At 33.7% G+C, this 18687-nt stretch overlaps 1 protein-coding gene across 1 annotated transcript; it reads left to right on the forward strand.

The window, feature by feature from the left end:
• Nucleotides 1–2687: 2687 nt before the first annotated feature.
• Nucleotides 2688–12592, forward strand: LOC112006003 (protein SEMI-ROLLED LEAF 2). Its single transcript, XM_024038313.2, has 20 exons — nucleotides 2688–2928; nucleotides 3564–3702; nucleotides 4471–4545; nucleotides 4655–4770; nucleotides 5146–5260; nucleotides 5917–6045; nucleotides 6246–6293; nucleotides 7776–7978; nucleotides 8114–8310; nucleotides 8531–8814; nucleotides 8898–9044; nucleotides 9450–9854; nucleotides 9959–10108; nucleotides 10255–10333; nucleotides 10421–10545; nucleotides 10645–10836; nucleotides 10921–11061; nucleotides 11277–11414; nucleotides 11839–12045; nucleotides 12297–12592. Exons 2-20 carry the CDS (start codon nucleotides 3568–3570, stop codon nucleotides 12411–12413), a joined length of 3003 nt encoding a protein of 1000 aa, XP_023894081.2. The 5' UTR covers nucleotides 2688–2928; nucleotides 3564–3567; the 3' UTR covers nucleotides 12414–12592.
• The last annotated feature ends 6095 nt before the right edge of the window (nucleotides 12593–18687 follow it).

The following is an 18687-nucleotide window of genomic DNA, read 5'->3' on the forward strand; positions in this document are numbered from 1 at the left end:
CGACAAAGAAATAAATTATTAATAAAGAAAAAAGAAATATAAAGAATTTGTACGTAGATGTAAACAGAATTATGAAAATGACCTATTCAGTGTCCTCAAGCAATTAATCATCAGATCACAATACTATACCCCACTAGACATTTCTAATAGTGGTTCCATTTAGGTACTGTTCATAGAGAAGCAACCACCAACTTCTAACTATTTTGTGATTTATATCCACTTTCTTCTAATTATTTACTTTGTTTTTGTTTTGATAAGCTGTCCAACACCTTCTCCAATGTCCAAACATTAAAAGCCTTGTGAAAGTAACCAATGGGTTGTAAACTACTTGGACGTTTGTGTTTGTCATTTGATGGTGATTCCAACAAATTAAGATACTTCTAAACTTTGGACTCAGATTTCATGACATGGGCATTTGCCTAGATCTGGTTCTCAATACTTTATTTCAAAAGGATAAAGAAGAAGATCATGTCATTCTCACTCGCCTGTATCTCTCATGGACATGGTCATGGACTCCTGGTTGTGATGTCTAAGTTTGGCTCTAGTTATTACCACCGTAAATAAAAAAGAAAAGTAGTACTAATTAATATATATAGATTAGTTGTATGTCATACTCATTCACTCACAATTGCTAAATTGGTCAAATAACCGAGTGTTATTGACATTAAAAAAAAAAAAAAAAAAAAGGTGATGTTAGTAGTGGCTTAGATTAAGAAATAGTAAAATCAAATAACCGAGTGTTATTGACATTAAAAAAAAAAAAAAAAAAAAGGTGATGTTAGTAGTGGCTTAGATTAAGAAATAGTAAAAATTTGTCAACTTAATTATTATGAAAAATGTTTAAAATTTTGTATATGTAACATTGCTCATGACTCATGAGATAATTATTACCAAATGACATCTTAAAAAAAATTTAGAAAATCATCCCATACATGAAAACAAGTTAGGCTATATATATATATATATATAATATTAGTCCTACAATGGTGTAGAATTCATATATTACAAGAAGGTTGATGCATTTTCCGAATGCAAAACCTTCTTATGGTTGGGTTTTATTTAGCACACAAAATGTTTTATTTTCCATTGATTTCTTTAGTTTGATTGTACGATGAAAACTGAAAACTTCACTTTTTTTTTAATTGATAATTAGGGGTTGAACCTGACCCTTTAATATCTTCATTGAAAACACCAAAAAATGCATGTTGAGCTACATGACTATTGATAAAAAATTCACGTAATGTGCGTTTGACAACAATTATTTTTGCTAACTTATTTTATTATTTAACTTATTTTTGCTACTATTCATGGGTCTTGTTACACATTTTGGTACTATTCATGAGTCATATTGTACTATTTCAGCTAAATTTTACCTTTATCTACGGCACTTTCATTAAAAAAAATTTCAGTTTCAGCAAAATACGTAGATTCAAAACGAACCCTTAATTTGTAACATGATTATGAAGTAGATTATAATAATAACAAATAGTTTTCTTTATCATAATGAAGTAGATTATAATAATGACAAATAGTTTTCTTTATCATAATGAAGTAGATTATAGGTTAGCAAAAAAATAATAATGACAAATAGTTTTCTTTATCTTACTTAATTTGCAAAAGAAGGAACTATTTATTTGCCCAATCAGCCACCAAAAAAATAAGTAAATAAAAAAGAAAGAAAATAAAGAGGCAAATCTCATTTACCAGTTGGAAGTTGAAACTTAATAGAAGGGCTTGACCATGTTGTAACCTAGGCAATTTTATTGTTCTACATGGGAAAGAAATGTTTCATCTTCATACCTTATAAGGGATGAGCAAGTGGATGAAGAGTATCACTAGCTTTCCCATGTGGACAACAAAATTGCCTAGGTTACAACATGATCTAACCCTTGACCTTGAAGCAAAAATTGTTCCACAAGACGTCATTAATGTCTCATTAAGTTTTGAACTTCCTATCTCTTTTAACTTCAATTTCATAAAAAATTAATTGTTCCAAAATCACACAAGAGGTACTATTAAACTAATTTAATTTTTGGAAAATTATAGACGAAATTACATCTCCTCCTTAATTGAGGTTTATGATTATGAATGTATTACGTTACCATATTTAAGGTTTGTGAATAAATGTTACTTCCCTTAAAGATATGTATAATTAATATGAGTATGACTTTTTACGTTTAAAGTAATTTCACTTTTACTTAAATTTTACCACTTATATTATTTTTATTATACATAATTATATCAACAGATAAAAAAATAGAAGTTAAGTAAGTATTGTGTCTTTATGAAAAAAAAAACTTTAGAAAAATTCCATAGAAGCACTAATTAATAAAGCCTTTTCGATTTTGGTAGGCAAAAAGCCATTCACAATTTAAAATCAAACTTTATTTTTTTATAACAATTTAAAAATCAAACTAAACACTACGGTTTTATTTTATTTTATTGTGGATTGGTGCTCACGATGATTGCAAAGTTGAGTTCAAACCAGCTACTCATGCAATCCCTCCAAAAGAGTTCAAAAATTCTAAGCCAAGTTTTATATCCTTTTTCCAACACACAAAAAAGTTGGAGAGGTGGTTTTTACTTTTTCAGTTTTCCAAGTTCTGACACACAAACCCTTAACTCAACAGTTGGTTTTGTTGTTGCTGTTGTTGCCACTCCTTAATTTTTTTCACTTTTTCAGCTAATAAATACGCACAGTAAAAGAGTTACTGACACAAAGCACGTGATCAGTGATCTATCATTCTAGCTCTCTCTCTCTCTGTTCCCATGTTGTTTGATTTGTCTTAATCCACGCGCCATTTGCTCTCTCTCTCACTTTCGTTCGTTCATTTTACTACTATTTTGTTTCCCACTCTCTCTTTGAACAAAAACCCAGTTGGAGTTTTATAGTTTCCCAAACCGCCAGATCTGTCTCTACAGTGCTAGGTACGTGTAGTTCATGTTTTCTCTATGCATTTCACTCCAATGGGTGTTCTGGGTTTTGCCAAAGATAGGATTTTTTTTTATTAGTTTTTATTTGGGCATTTCTAGTTGGGTTTTTAATCTAGGAAAGTTATGAAGTTTCTCTGTTAAGTGCTTCACATTTGATTCTGGGTGCTTCTGAAAACACTTTTTAGCTGGTGTAACTTTCGAATATGTATGATTCATGTTCTCATGTTCTTGTGTAACTTCAGATGTTTGGATAATTCGTTTGTTTTGTGTTGGTGATCTAACCTCTCTTTTCTTCATTCTTGTTTTGGCGTTTACAATTTCTATCTCTGGAAATGTGTAGCTCAATGTTTGTCCTTTGCAGCCTCCAATGGCTGCCAACTTCATTTTTTTGTTTTTGTTTTTCTTGTTGGGTTGTTTTCTTTTTCTCTTTTTTTGTTAATAAAAAAGAAAACTTGCAGTTTCTGGGAATGTGCTAATTTATCCTTGTTTTGTGTTCCACTAAGCTTTTCTGCTGGACTAGTGGGTTTATCTTTGCTGTGCTTTGTTTTGGTAACATTTATCTATTTTGCTTGGGGTTTTTGACTATTTTTTTTCCTTATGTTTTATTTTTGTCTTAAAAAAATTTGCAGGAAAATGGGGTTAATCTCCAGAAAGATTTTCCCGGCATGTGAGAGCATGTGTGTTTGTTGTCCTGCTTTGAGATCAAGCTCTCGACAACCCGTTAAGCGTTACAAAAAATTGCTTGCAGAGATCTTTCCTAAGTCTCTTGTGAGTATCTTTTTCTGATCTGTTGCCTGAATGTGTTAATTTTTTAGTATTCTTACGGTTTAATTCCTGATAGTGTAATATAAGCCTATAAGGTGCTATGTGTATGTTGTGGTTGAGCTTACAGACATCCAAGGTAGCTAAGCCTTGATTAAGATTAAATCTGACTAGTGGTTGTCAATGTGACTATTAGATTATGTAGTACAAGTGTCGCTGTGGTTTATGCTCTTATTTAACAAAAGTTAGTTGTAGTGCCATTATATTCCCATGACTAGGACAACATACTTCCTTCTTTGAAGCAAAGAATATGCATGTCTTTTCTGCATATCACCCTTGGAATGGCTTTCTTTTTTTAAAGAAAAGCTGGCCTTGACCTTTGCTACCATTTGTTTGTTTTGGAATGCTAGCCCTCTGATTGGATCATTGGATCTCGGAATAGGATTTGAAACTGGTTAATATGCTTAAGAATGATGCTAGTCTTTGAAGCAAATATGTGCGATGTCTCATCCTTATGTGACATAAATGTGTCTATATTTTATCTTTCATTATCCTTCTTTCCACAAGTTTTTCTTTTTCGTTTGGTCAAAGAAAGCTTGAGTCTTTAGTCCTACTCGATCTTTGTTATATAGGAAATTAAATTGATTTTAAGTATTATGAGTTTGGTACTTAGCTACTCGAAATGTTTCTTAATAGATCTTTTGCCTGGACATTTAGTCTATTTTACTATTTCCACCTATCAATAACTAGAAAAATGATCAAAATATATGGCAGGATGGCCCTCCAAATGAAAGAAAAATTGTTAAGTTATGTGAATATGCTGCAAAAAACCCGGTTCGGATCCCTAAGGTATGGTCTCTAAATTTGTTGTTCTACTTGTGTGTCTCCCAGCAAAAGTGACTTTCTTTGAAATTAGTGAGCCCAGTACTGAATATTTGTTGGTACTTTTTTTAAACAGATAGCGAAGTATCTTGAAGAAAGGTGCTACAAAGAACTGCGAGTTGAGCACATCAAGTTCATCAATATTGTTACGGAGGCCTACAATAAGTTGCTTTGTATTTGTAAGAAACAGATGTAAGAACCTTTTCTTATTCATGTTATTGCTGAACTTATATAGATTATTTAGCACATAAGTTGATTTATTATAGTTTTACAAATAAACAGCTCACTTGTAGCCAATATATCTGTACGATTAGCAAATAAACTCTTTATATTTTGCATTCCACAGACTGTTGTTTTCTAAAAATTTGTATATTCTATTTCACTTACTTAGATTTGATGTATCCAGTATATGATATTTCACTGAGAGGTTTACTGCATGTTGCTTTTCCATGGAGTGCTTTGAGTTGTTTTAGGGAGTCTATCAAATTAATATTTTAAACATTTAAGTATGATCAATTGTTTTACATGAATATTACTTATTATATATCTTTATAAACTTCAATGCAGGGCATATTTTGCTGTTAGTCTGCTGAATGTGGTTACTGAACTTTTGGATAACTCTAAGCAAGATGCTATGCGTATACTTGGATGCCAAACCTTAACAAGGTTCATCTACAGTCAGGTGAGTTTGGAAATAGCTTTAACCCTTTTTTTTTTTGGAAGTACCATCAAAATATGGCAAACAGGGAACTAAATTTTTGTATACACTTTGATGGACATTAAGAAACATGGAGCCCATCCAGCTTCCTGGACATACAGACACTCCCTATGCTATGACCGAAAACAGAATTAAACAAGGAAAAAAAATCTTTAACATGATATGGCTAAGGTTTCACATCTTAATATGCGCATGTAGCTCATGGTCCATTACGTTTATTTCTTTGAGCTTTATGTTAAAGATTAATTGAACTAACAGAGACGAAAATTCAAAGATGGGTGAGAGTATAGATTAGCCTTGTCATCTCAAGTTTTCTATGAAAATACATCTGGAATATATAAATATATAATGTTATTATGTAGATTTTAACAGAGGTATGGGCATACACACCTCATTTGAAAACAACAGCAGTATCTCTTTAGGTAATAGGTCAATGGTCAATGTGCCCAGCAAAAACTATAGAATAAGAAAAGATTTTGATGTAAAAGGACGTTGATAGATGTATGAGTTTTGTCCATAGATTTGATACATATTCTTATGTTAGTATTTATTTATTTGTTTTTGTAGTATTTTTGTTATATTCTTTCATATTTTTGGCTGTTGACCTGATGTATGAACAGGCAGATGGCACTTACGCACATAACATTGAAAAGTTGGTTCGAAAAGTATGCGCTCTGGCTCGTGAGAAAGGGGAAGAGCATCAAAGCCCCTGCTTAAGGGCATCGAGCTTGCAGTGCCTATCGGCCATGGTAGTTTTATGATTTGATGTTTTTCTTTGTTGTTTCTTATTAAATGGATTCAGAATGACAATCTTTTAGAAAGTCAAAATGCCACCAGTTTTTAGTATTTGTTTCCCATTATGTCTCATTTAGTAACTTTTAAATATGTAATTGCTAATCACCAATGTTTTAGCTGGAAGATTGGTTATTTGATATGTCTTCCTTGGCAGGTGTGGTTTATGGCACAGTTCTCACATATTTTTGCAGATTTTGATGAGGTTAGTTTTTCTTTGAGTTACTTTTTTTGAAGCTATTTAATGATTCTATGGAATCTGTTAGATTCTACAAATGTTGGCGGACATTTATGCATAATATTAACATTCAAGCACTGATTTTTTTTTTTCAATGGTATTTTAACAGAAGGGGTTGCTGTTTAATTGATTGATGTCATGACAGTAACCAAAGAAATTTTAATCTGGTGATGCGTTGAAAAGTTTTTAAGTCCTTGTATTTTTAAACAATAATTATACCAAAAAAAGAACACAACTAAGTGGCACTTAAAACTTAAGGGACTCCTTTTAAGTTCCCTATGAGATGAGAACCAGTCAGTTTTTCTTTTTATGAATATCTTGATGCCTTTGTGTAAAAATAAACATATTTTGATGAACTTCCAAAGCAGTAGATAGAGAAATTATATGGAATCTCTTAAAGTTATGTTCCATATTATTCCCTTCCTCCTGCCCAAACAATCTGTTAGAACTCTTCTAATTATTGTATTAATTGTATGAACTATGAAGCAATACGTGCGTGGTCCACTGTCATTGATATGACTAACTTATAAGAGAATTGGTCTAGTACAAAATTCTGCAACCTTCAGTTTTGCCCATCGCTTGTTATTATGTGGGCTAGGGCTGTAAACGAGCCAAGCTTTGCCGAGTAGTGTGTGTTTGAGCTTGGCTTGTCAATAAAAATAAAATGCTCAGGCTTGGCTTGAGCTTGAGACAAGCCTAAAAACAATGTTTGAACTCGAGCTTGTGAGAATGCCAAAAAGCTTGAGCTCGGCTTGGCTTGGCTTGATTAATTAGTCAAGCCAAGCTCAAGCTTAATATCAAGCTCAAACTCGAGCTTAAGTCAAGCTTTTTACCTTGAGATCCAAAAAAATTGCATCATCAAATTACAACTTTACATAATTAAATCCATCCATCATCATTTATTGTCTATAGCTTGAGTAATTGTTCATAATACAATTTTTACATCCACATTTGTCATTTGTACAACTATAATCTTCACAAATCTAAATAAATTAACACTTTAAAACATATATGAATAAACAAGCTATAAATTAACATTCCAAAATATATGTGTAATGTCATAATAATAAGTTTATTTAGTAAACATATATCAAGCTATAAACGAGGTTAAGCTCGGCATGTTTTGTATCAAGCCCTATTGTTCACGAGCTTGTTTACGAACAATTTTGGTTTGCTTGAGCTCAGCTTGTTAATCAAACAAACCTAAAACTAAGGCTCAAGTTTGGCTTATTTGTAAACAAACGAACATGAACGAGTTTTTTATCGAGCCGAGCCCAAGTTGTTCATGAGCGGCTTGGTTCGTTTACAGCCTTGGGCCATGTGGCGTTCCTCTGTTTATTTTACCAGAATGTGGCGTTCCTCTGTTTATTTTACCAGAATGTGGCATTCCTCTTTGTGGGTAGTAATTTTGGTGTTGGCTTACAATTTGTTGATATATCCACACTGCAGATTGTACATGTCACTTTAGATAACTATGAGCCTGATACTCATAATGATGGTGATATTGAGAGAGGGGAGCCACATCATAATTGGGTGGATGAAGTTGTTAGATGTGAGGGCAGAGGTGGTGCAGTTGCAAGTTGCGATACTAGCCCTAGCTGCATGAACTTGAGACCACGACCAGAAAAGAAGGATCCTTCTCTTTTGACAAGGTAGTAGATACTCAAAGCCTAGGATGGAGAAATTTTTAGGCCATATGAGAGTACTTGCAACTTATGTTGATGCAGTATCACAATTTTCTTTGTTTTAATTATTTCCTTTTTAATACTTTCTTGCCTTTTTTATAGAGAGGAGATTGAGACGCCAAAAGTATGGGCACAAATATGCATCCAAAGAATGGCTGAATTAGCCAAGGAGAGTTCAACAATGCGCAGGGTACTTGATCCGATGTTTGGTTATTTTGATTCTGGACGTCACTGGGTGCCTCAGCAGGGGCTGGCTATAATGGTTTTGTCTGATGTGTTGTATTTCATGGACAGTTCAGGTATATTGAGCCCCCTTAGACTTCTTCCTCAATGCGTGCGACTTTGTTATACTACTGTAATTCAATATGTAACCCTGAGTGGACGACTTATTTTTTTTACCTTCTCTCCTCTACTTTCAAAGAGTAGGTTGCCACATATTAGTTAGTGCAATACATATTTGCACGGTACTTTAATCCCTATGTCGGGACAATATTTTGCTAATGCTTACTCTCATTCCAGGGAATCAGCAGTTGATTTTAGCTTCTTTGATCCGTCATCTAGACCACAAAAATGTTGCACATGATCCGCAACTCAAGTCTTATGTCATTCAAGTGGCTACTGCTTTAGCTAGGCAAATTAGATCCGGAGCTGTGCTGGCAGAAATTGGATTTGTCTGTGACCTATGCAGGCATCTGAGAAAAAGTCTTCAAGCCACAGTTGAATCAGTTGGTGAGCAAGAGTCAAACTCAAATATATTACTGCAGAATTCCATTGAAGGCTGTTTGCTTGAAATTGCAAAAGGGGTAAGTTTGATACTTCTTTGGTGTGTGATTGTTGCTTTCTATTGTGCTTTCAGTTTAAATGAGTGTGTTCTGGTCTATTCTAGATTGGTGATGCACGGCCGCTATTTGACCTGATGGCTATAACCCTGGAGAAGTTGCCATCTGCAGCTGTTGCCCGGGCAACCATTGGATCATTAATGATTCTTGCTCATGTGATCTCAGTGGCATCAGTCTCTTCACGGTCTCAACAGGTTAGAGGAGTTTGATATAAATTGAATATCCTTTCCCAAGGATTTCTTTGCACTGCTCCCTTGTATCATATTATTTCCTTTAAAAGTACTTTTATATGGTATTGTTGGTTGTCCTATCCAAAAAAAAAAAAAAAAATGGTATTGTTGGTTTTTATCTCATACTTTGAAACAAAAATACATTGATAAGATGGTTATTAATTTAACTTCCACAAAATAACGTCTTTATGGTTTCAAAGTAACCCCTATACAACTTGTTTGAAGGTTTTAATTCTAACATGTTTTATGGGTTGTGTTAGAAAGCTACATATTCAGAAAGTGACTGAAGGCTTTTACAATGTTAAAATTTGAAGTACATTTTTGCATGCCGGCTTACATTGTTAAGTTATTTCAAATATTTTCATGTAGGTCTTTCCAGAAACCCTTCTTATCCAATTGTTGAAAGTGATGTTACACCCAGATGTTGAGGCACGAGTTGGAGCACATCATATATTTTCCGCTCTTCTAATTCCCAGCTCTAATCATCCCCGACATGAAGTTGCTTCTCTGAGAAGTGGTTTTTTATACCAACCAAGAAGATGGCACTCAAATACTGCATCTGCATCAATTACAGCTCTACTTGAAAAGCTCCGGAGAGAAAAAGATGGCATCAAAGCGGAAGAGCGTGGGAATAGTGTTCATGATGATTTTAAAGAAAGGGACATTGCAGAAGAAGACTGGAAACAAGGCCGTGTCCGCAAAAATTCTCCTAACTTTTACAAAATTAGCTCTATTATCGACAGGACAGCTGGGGCAACCAGCCTGTCTGAGGCTGTAAGTAGAATGTTCATTTCCATAAATGGTTTAATTTGTGTGCTGTTGTAGTACTTATTTGTTTTGACAAGATTTATATAAACTTTTGTCTATGATTGGCGCAGGAACCACATATTATGAAGTTTAGTGAGGATCAAGTAGCGCAGTTGCTATCTGCCTTTTGGATGCAAGCCAATCTTCCAGATAATTTACCTTCAAATTTTGAAGCTATAGCACATTCTTTTGTTTTAACACTTATTTCTTCAGGCTTAAAGGTGAAAGTTCATCAATAAACACAGTGTCTGCTTTCTTATTCTCTCAATTTTTTTTTCTTCCCCTTTTTCATTTCTGTTGCTTCATTTCTTCCCCTTGGTTTGCATACTTTAGTCACTTTTGATATCTAAAACTTACAATGCTGCAGAACCCAAACGACAACCTTGTGGTCCGATTCTTTCAGCTTCCCCTGTCTCTCAGGAATGTATCCTTGGATCCTCACAATGGTATGTCTAAGCAGTAGAAATTCACAAATAGCCTTTAAATTTTGGAGAATTTACAAATGTTTAACTGATGTGTTTCTCTCTGTGCAGGGGTGTTGTCTCCAGCATGCCAAAGATCTATTTTTGTATTATCAACAGGCATGTTGATGTTTGCAGCAAAGATATATCACGTTCCCAATCTGAATGATTTACTCAAGTCATTAGTTCCATGTGATGTGAGTTCTGATTGCAGTATGTGTGTGTGGGTGGGAATGTTAGGGTAGTCTGATGTTTTGATAGTTTTCTTAACAAAAAAATGTCTTCTACAAGTTCAGGTTGATCCGTATCTGGGTATTAGTGATGACCTTCAAGTATATGTAAGGCCTCAGATGGATATCGGAGGATATGGATCTGTTACTGATAATCAACTCGCTACATCATTGCTCCTGGAGTTGAGGAACAAGATATATGAATCTGAAAATATCATAATGGACATTTTAGTTCAGAATCTGTCTAGCATTACTGAGGTATGGCATATTATCAATGGACTAGGCTTTTGCTTTCTTAGTAATCTCTCTCTCTCTCTGATTTGTCTGTTTCTGCTTGTTAAGGTGGCTGCAGATGACCTGGCTAAGCAACTGTCAGAATCATTCACACCTGATGATGCATTCATGTTTGGTCCACAATCAATACTTGAATTCGACCACAGCCAAACAGTTTCCCATTCCAAGGAATCATTGTCCTTTGATGGGGTATGCTCTTTATCATCACTGTTTCCAGTTAATAACCTTGCATGAAGCTCATTACATTCTGACAAACTGTCTTTTTCTTAATTGGGAAAAAGATGACGACTGTTAACAACGATTTATTAGTCATTTAGCTGTTCAACAGCCCAACCTGCCTCAGCTTATCAAACAATATGTTTGTGCTTCATAACTATTGGCCTTGCTTGTTGCTTATTATGCAGGATTATCCAACAAATTCATTAGTTGAGGATGATGCAATAAGTGAAGCATCTGTTGCAGACATCTCTCGCTTCATCCCCAGAATGCCGCCTTCTCCATGTGTGCCCCATGTTATCAGCATTGGACAGCTTCTGGAATCGGTAACCTCTATTATGACAAGCATATATATATGACAATGATGAAACAAGATTAATAAATTAACTTAATTTCTATAAGATCATTTGTCCAAGAGAGAAATAGTCTGATAAAAAAGGAGCAAACTTATAAGAAAGGCTCAAAGTTATTTATCTTTATTACTTTATTAACCTAGAGCAATGTAGTGAAATTTTTTGGAAATGTTCTTGTCTGTTGTAGTGCACCTCCCTAGTTAAATGTGCTTTTGTTGATTAGGCAAGAATATAAACTAAGTTGTATGTGTCATTCCAATATATCAGCATTCATTCAAAAGTTAGAATGATTGTTCTTGTTGGTTAGAAACAGTGTGCGTGCTTCTTTGTTATCCATCATGGCATCTATATCTCTCTATGCAAATAATTTGTAAGCGCTAAAGTGTGTTGTTTTCAGGCACTTGAGGTAGCTGGGCAAGTGGTAGGAACGTCTGTGACTACATCACCCCTCCCATACAATACCATGGCTAGCCAGTGTGAAGCGCTTGGCACAGGCACAAGGAAGAAACTCTCCAATTGGTTGGCACATGAAAATCACCAAAGTAGACTAGTTGACAAATTATCTCCAGCGTTTCCTGCAGATGGACACTTTGCACTCAAAAGGGTCAGCCTTCTATTCATTTTATTAATTGCCTTGTTTTTTTCACACATTCTACTAGGCTATAAAAATGAATTTTCAGTTGCAACAGTACGGCTTCTAGGAATTGAAAGTAAAGGCTATCCTATTCTGGCAGTCATGTAGTTTGGCTTAAGAGAATCTTGTAAATAAAAAAGTATTAATAACTTGACCTTTGTTTGCATATTTTTTCAATTATTTATGCGTAATCTTGACTATTATCTATTTTGTTTATGTAGATAACAAGTATCGATCATCGTGCTCAGGGAGCTGTGTTGCCACAGGACCCATGGTTGTCTATGAGGCTGCCTCCTGCCAGCCCCTTTGACAACTTCCTCAAGGCAGCTGGGTGTTAGAAGAGAAGCCACATTCTGTCTATTTAGTGCTAACTATCGTGTAAAGTCTTTTTTAGGAAGTAACTAGGATTAGCTGCTTAACCTTTAATTTGAACTTATTTGTGGGCTTCAATGCCAGCTTACCATGTCTTCCTTATACTTAAATGTAGTGCTAGGCGCAGCATAGCTTGCAGAATTCAGTTCTCTCTCTCTCTCTCTCTCTCATATTATACCATGGTCCCTAATTTTTTTCATAGTTTAAAAATGACAGCTTAAAAGATCAGCTAGGCAAAAGTACAACCAAGTAAAATTTAGAAAGTTGATTTTTTTTTTTCCTAACTAAAAGTTCAGTTAAACTTAAATGGAAAACAAGATGTAGATCTTTTTAAAATCTCACATTTTCTAAGTATAATTATACTTTTACACAATATGATTATTAAATAAAACAAGCCATTGAAAAAATTCATCCAATCACAATAAAATAATTAATAATCTAGTTGAGACCCTTTTGTTAAATATGCTGCGGAATTATTACGTAGATATCGATTTCCTCAGTTAAGTAATTCACGTAGACAATTATGCCCTACATTACATGCAGCAATCATATAGTGAGAAATATGAAAACAATAGTGAAGGATTTGGTGATAGAGTGAGAAACCAATGAAACACATCTTCAACGGAAAAATCATTCTAGGGGTAACATAGTGGATCATGACTTCTTGGTGTAATCACAGTAACTCTAGAACCTTTGAACTTCTATACATGCTTCTATAAGGACACATTTGTTTCAAGAACTACATCTTCTATCACACTCCAAGGTAGGGAACTCACTAGAAGAGCATTTTCACACTTGCTGTGCCATAGGCCATAGGTCATAATTGAACCAAATTGTCTTCTTTTCTTGGACCCATTGTTATATAGTTAGGTTAGATTATACTTATGCTATCCTTCTAATTATTCAAGTTCAAAACATTTATGACAAACGGTGGAGGAGATGGTGAAGGCTCAAGCTTAAAACAAAAAAAACCAACAAATGAATACTATTTTCCACTTCAGGCTACGGTTATGTAATTTTAGAGAGGGTAACGTTTACTTTAGGCTCTTAAAATTAACTCACTTTTGTAGTCCATTGTTGCATATGGACCAAAAAGGGGGGGAGCGAAACAAGAAAAATTTATTATTTAGCTTTGCAGTTTGAATTAGGGTGCGTTTGTTTCGGTGGTAAAGGAAAACAGGAAAATGTTTTACACCCTTGAGGGTGTTTGGGTGCGCATGAAAATTCGGTCAAATTGAAAATGAATTTCAGTTGACTGTAAAGTACTGAGCCTCACACGTGAAAACCAATTACACTTTCATTTTACCTTCAAATTATTTCTGGTTCAGACACCCGAAGAGAGAGAGAGAGAGAGAGAGCGAGAAGACCCAGAGAAAGAGCACATCCTCGCCAAACTCACATCCTTATCACTGGACTCACACAGAAGACCCATCCCTCAAGTCGAGCAAGGAGAGCGAACTCCGCCAACCCATCCCTCATCCTCATCGACCTATCCCACTCCGGTGAACCATCCCACTCTGCCGACCCATTCTTTATCGTCACCGACCCAGTGAATGGCCCACCCCTGAGCCAATCGGACCACCATGAGCAACCCACCCCTGAGCTGATTTGTCCACCGTTTGAGCAACCCACTCCTAGATCGGACCACCTAGTGAGTGACCCACTCCTAGATCGACAACCCACACTCCGCCGACCCACACTCCACCGGTCTCGTCGATCGTAGCACCACGCCGATTAAGCAAAGATCGAACCCAGTCGCCTCGCACGCCTTCGCCTCAAGAAAAGATCGCAGCACCACGCCGACCCATACACCTTCGCCTTCGAACCCAGTTGCCTTTCTCTCTTCCTTCTTCCCTCAATTTGAACAGATTTGATGATTTTTTTTTTCTTTGGTTTTGTTTCTTTTGTGTTTGTGGACTGAGAAATGATATTATATATTTATTTGGAAGCTGAGAAAATGTGTTTTCTATAGTATTTTCAAGAATACAACCAAACACCAGAAAATATTTTTTACAACATTTTTTAAAATGAAACCAAATATTTGAAAATATTTTCATTTCTTGAAAATATTTTACACCCGAAAAATATTTTATATTGAAACAAATGCAGCCTTAGTTTCAAAATTTAGAACTTTATTTTATGGCATTCAAAAAAAAAAAAAAACCGTGGTGTTATGAGCAATTTTCTTTTACCTATCTAGTCCAAATTTCAAATTCTCATAGGCCTAACTCAGTTGGGTTGAGCAAACCTCAGGCAGCCTGGTCCAACTTGGCGCTCTTTTAGTCAATCCATTAAATAAATTGCTTTTTTTCTTTTGGAAAACTGGATCTTAGCCTCTTTCTATCCGCTCTTGCTCACATGAGTATGTCGGCCTAGGTATGCCCAAATTTCAATCTGCAGAATTTGACATTTTACTTGAATTAGTTCCAGACCAGGGCGATGTGCAGAAAAGTATATATACTAGACGAGACTTATAAGTGTTAGTCTCAAACTATTCTTAAAATGATGTGATTTTTTCTAACAAAATATAGCCAATACAATATATTATATTTTTAAAATTAAGTGGCCTATATTTGTTATTTGAAAGTGTTTCAAAAGTTGTAAGTTTTTCTTCTTAAAGGAAACATAATGCATTTTATATCCAACTTTTTTTTTTAATATAATATCCAATTATTATTTAAGACTAGATATTTTGTAGATATTGTAATGTATGCTTTAATCCCAAAGCATCACGCTTATAAATGATTCATATTCTACAAGTTTTGAATGGTCTAAATAGAAAACAGATATAAGTAAATCTGTCACTTATATTAGAAAAAAAAAATTGAAGACTTTAATTATATAAGAAAAAAAAAGAAATTTTATTAAAAACCTACTAACATTACGCTCAGAAACAGTGGCGACTCTATAAATTTTTTTTCAGGGTATTCCTTAATGAAGCATAATTTTTTCTAGTAGTGGTTACAGGAATTTTTCCTAAATGTATTATTGTTTAGTTGTTTCATTAATTTTTTTGTCTTTTATAAACTATAATTTGTTATATTATCATTTCATTAATTATAAAATTATTAATTGTTTTTTTTATAGCAAAATTATTAATTGTTGTTTAGCCTAACATAATTTAATTTGTTTGTCTAATATAATGTATTGGTTAATTAAATTATTAATTATTGTTTATTAGTTGTTTTCCCCAATTAGTTATTGGTTAATTAATATTCCAAACAAACAAAATTAATTAGTTCAACTAATTACTGTGGTTGTTTGATACTTGGAATATCACACTTTTACTTAACAAAAAAAAAGTCAATAAATTGTACAGCACAAAAATATATAGGCAGTATAGCTTAAGTCCAATTCTAAAAAAAGTGATTTATTACATATTTTATGATCATTAGTTGAATTAATTAACTAACACATAGCACACAACCATATTTATTAATTATTAGTTGCACACTTGCACAAGCACTATCACACAGCACATTTGCACTACCCCCGCCCCATGACCCATCAACCCCCTAATTCAACAGACAAGTCCCAATGCCCCATGGCCCCAATCACAAGGGTAAACAGTGACGGAGCCAGGAATTTATTTTAGGAAGGAAAAAGTAAACACAATAAAATTCTTAAGTATTAACAAAAATAATGATTGAAAACATTCTTTATTTGACAAATTAATTATAACTTAATAAAGATGTTTCATTTTTCATGGCATTAAAATCATTTATAATTAATTTTGAACTAAATTCTTTAGAAATCACTTACTCAAAAACTCATTGTCCGTTTTGTTACCAAGCTTACAAGTCTAAAAACAATAATTTAATTTAATTATCCAAGCCTCTACTATTAATTAAACAAATAATTTAAAATTTTACTTTTATCAAATTAAATTTATTATTTAATTTAAGTGTTAACTAGGCTGCCGTACAAACAATATGAGGTTGCTTTAGGTTTTTTATTATTTAATTTTTTGTTTGAATTAGATTGTTGCTTAGCTGGAAACCATTAATGTTGTGCAATGAAGTGTCATTGGTGGTGGACCGGTGGTGTCTTGCCTTTTCAAACTTAAAGTACAAATAGTTATTATATTGAATGGTAGACTTGTAGTGTATTAAGTCCAAAAAAGTGAAAAAACTACTTTACTTTAGAGATGCAGACAACAGATAGAGAGAGGGAGAAACTCATACCAGCCCAAAGATTGCAACGGAAGCGGAGCTCTGGAGGTGGCGTAAATGTTGAGTGCGGCTAATTTGTTGGTGGTTGTCATGGCCACTTGCTCGGTTGCAGCTGGCGGCGTAAAAGCCATTTTTTTTTTTTTTATACAAATGGCAGTGAGCCTCCTGAAGTGTGGATCTTTGAGGTTAGAAAGTTTGGGTTGTGTTTTTGTGTATTTATTCGGAATTTGGAGTCCTAATTTACAAGGGATTTGAGTTTTTTTTATTCAAAATTGTTTATGGGCTAAAGAATGGGCTGGGTTTTTCTTTTTTGAGTGTGTTTTTTTTTTTTTTTTAGTTTGAAAGTAAAACAAATAAATTTTTATTTATTTATTTATTTGATGGTGTTCCTAATTTTGATCGAGGGTGTTCCTAATTTTTTTTTTTAAAGGGTAAACGCATAATTTTCAATAAAACAACTCATCTTTTTACACAAACTTCTCATCCAAAAGCACCACTCAAGTGGACTGAACGGACTGAAATAGACCAAAATGGACTGAAGTAGATGAAATTGACAGAATGTACCAAAATGGACTAAAATAAACCAAATTGACCGAAATTCTAGCAACAATAAATGTTAGGTTTAAATTTTTAGGTATTATATAGATAGGCTACAAGACTGTTAGCATTTTATGCAATGTTGAATGCAGTATTTTTTGCTAATGCTAGGCTGTTAAAGACAGCAACATAATAATGTTTGCTCATGTTGGAATTTGAGAAAGACACGGTTTTTATTTTATTTTAGGGAACATCTATTTGTGTAGTGAAGTTATTATGATTTAGATTCCTTCGCCTTCTGTTGTACACACGTAAAAGCTTGACGCTTTTACCAGAACATGAGGTAAGTTTTCAAACTAAAAAGATCCACGCTAGTACATGTATTTCTTTGTTTCCCCAGAATTTCATCTGCCTAGCTATATGATCATATTATAAACAAAAGTTCTAACAACATATAAAATAGAACAACTTTGGTCACAATTTTTCACATAGTAGATGGTAAATAGTACAAAAAATGATAAATTTATGTGAAAGTAACTTTCAGCTAATTATAATCTACGTAATATAGTTCTGCCAAAAATTGTAGAATTTTATTTGGTATCGGAATTGCATTATAATAAAATAGGTTATAATGGTACGTTGAATTATAAGCTTTGAAACCCTGAAAATTGGTCCTCTACTAACTGAACACAAACAGATTATAATATGGATGTACCGGAAAGTAACATAGGTGGGTCTTGTCGGCCATTTTTTTTGTCTTTTGAGCCAAAATTGTTGAAAAGACTGAACCTCTAATATTCAATATGACTTCATATGGTAAATAAAAATAAAAAAATTTGCTCGTGGGTACTGTCAACTTCATGTGTGCGTGTTTTTTTTTTCTTATGAAATAAGAGCTCGGTTAATGTCTACCTTTAACTATCTATTTTGAGAAAATTTTCATAAAAAATTGAAAAAAATTGTCAAAATAGTAAATTATTTTTTTATTTTTCAATAAAAAATTTCTTAAAATAAATTATTAATATATATTTTAAGAGCACATGTTAATTAATCTCATAAAATAAATTCATGTGTACGGTGTGCCTCATTCATACTTTGCTTTGAAGGAGCCATTTGATTGACTACCATTGCCCAGAGGTGTGAGTGGTTTTAGAACCATAACCTATTTCATAAATATTTTTGTTATAAGTTTGATGTGATAGGTTACGAGTGATTTTCTATCTATTATACATTAGTTTACTATTTTTTTCTTTATCAGTTATACTTTATTACGTTAGAATTATAATAAAAAAGTTATAAAATAATGGTTGGTCTTAGAATTATTTTCAAGAGGTCAGGTCTTTGAACCTGACACTGTTGTGACATAGGATGGTGACCCTATATAGGGAGATTCTTTAGCCACGCAATTATCAAGGCATTTTGACCAACCCATTCAAAATGGCTTGACATGGCCACGGGCATGTGTATTGGTCCCAGCTTGCCATTTAACTTCTGCACTTCTCTTTGCAATAATCCCAAAAAAGAAAAGAAA

Source organism: Quercus suber, unplaced genomic scaffold, assembly GCF_002906115.3.
Source record: "Quercus suber isolate HL8 unplaced genomic scaffold, Cork oak 2.0 scaffold_278, whole genome shotgun sequence".
In the NCBI taxonomy this organism is placed as follows: Eukaryota; Viridiplantae; Streptophyta; class Magnoliopsida; order Fagales; family Fagaceae; genus Quercus; species Quercus suber.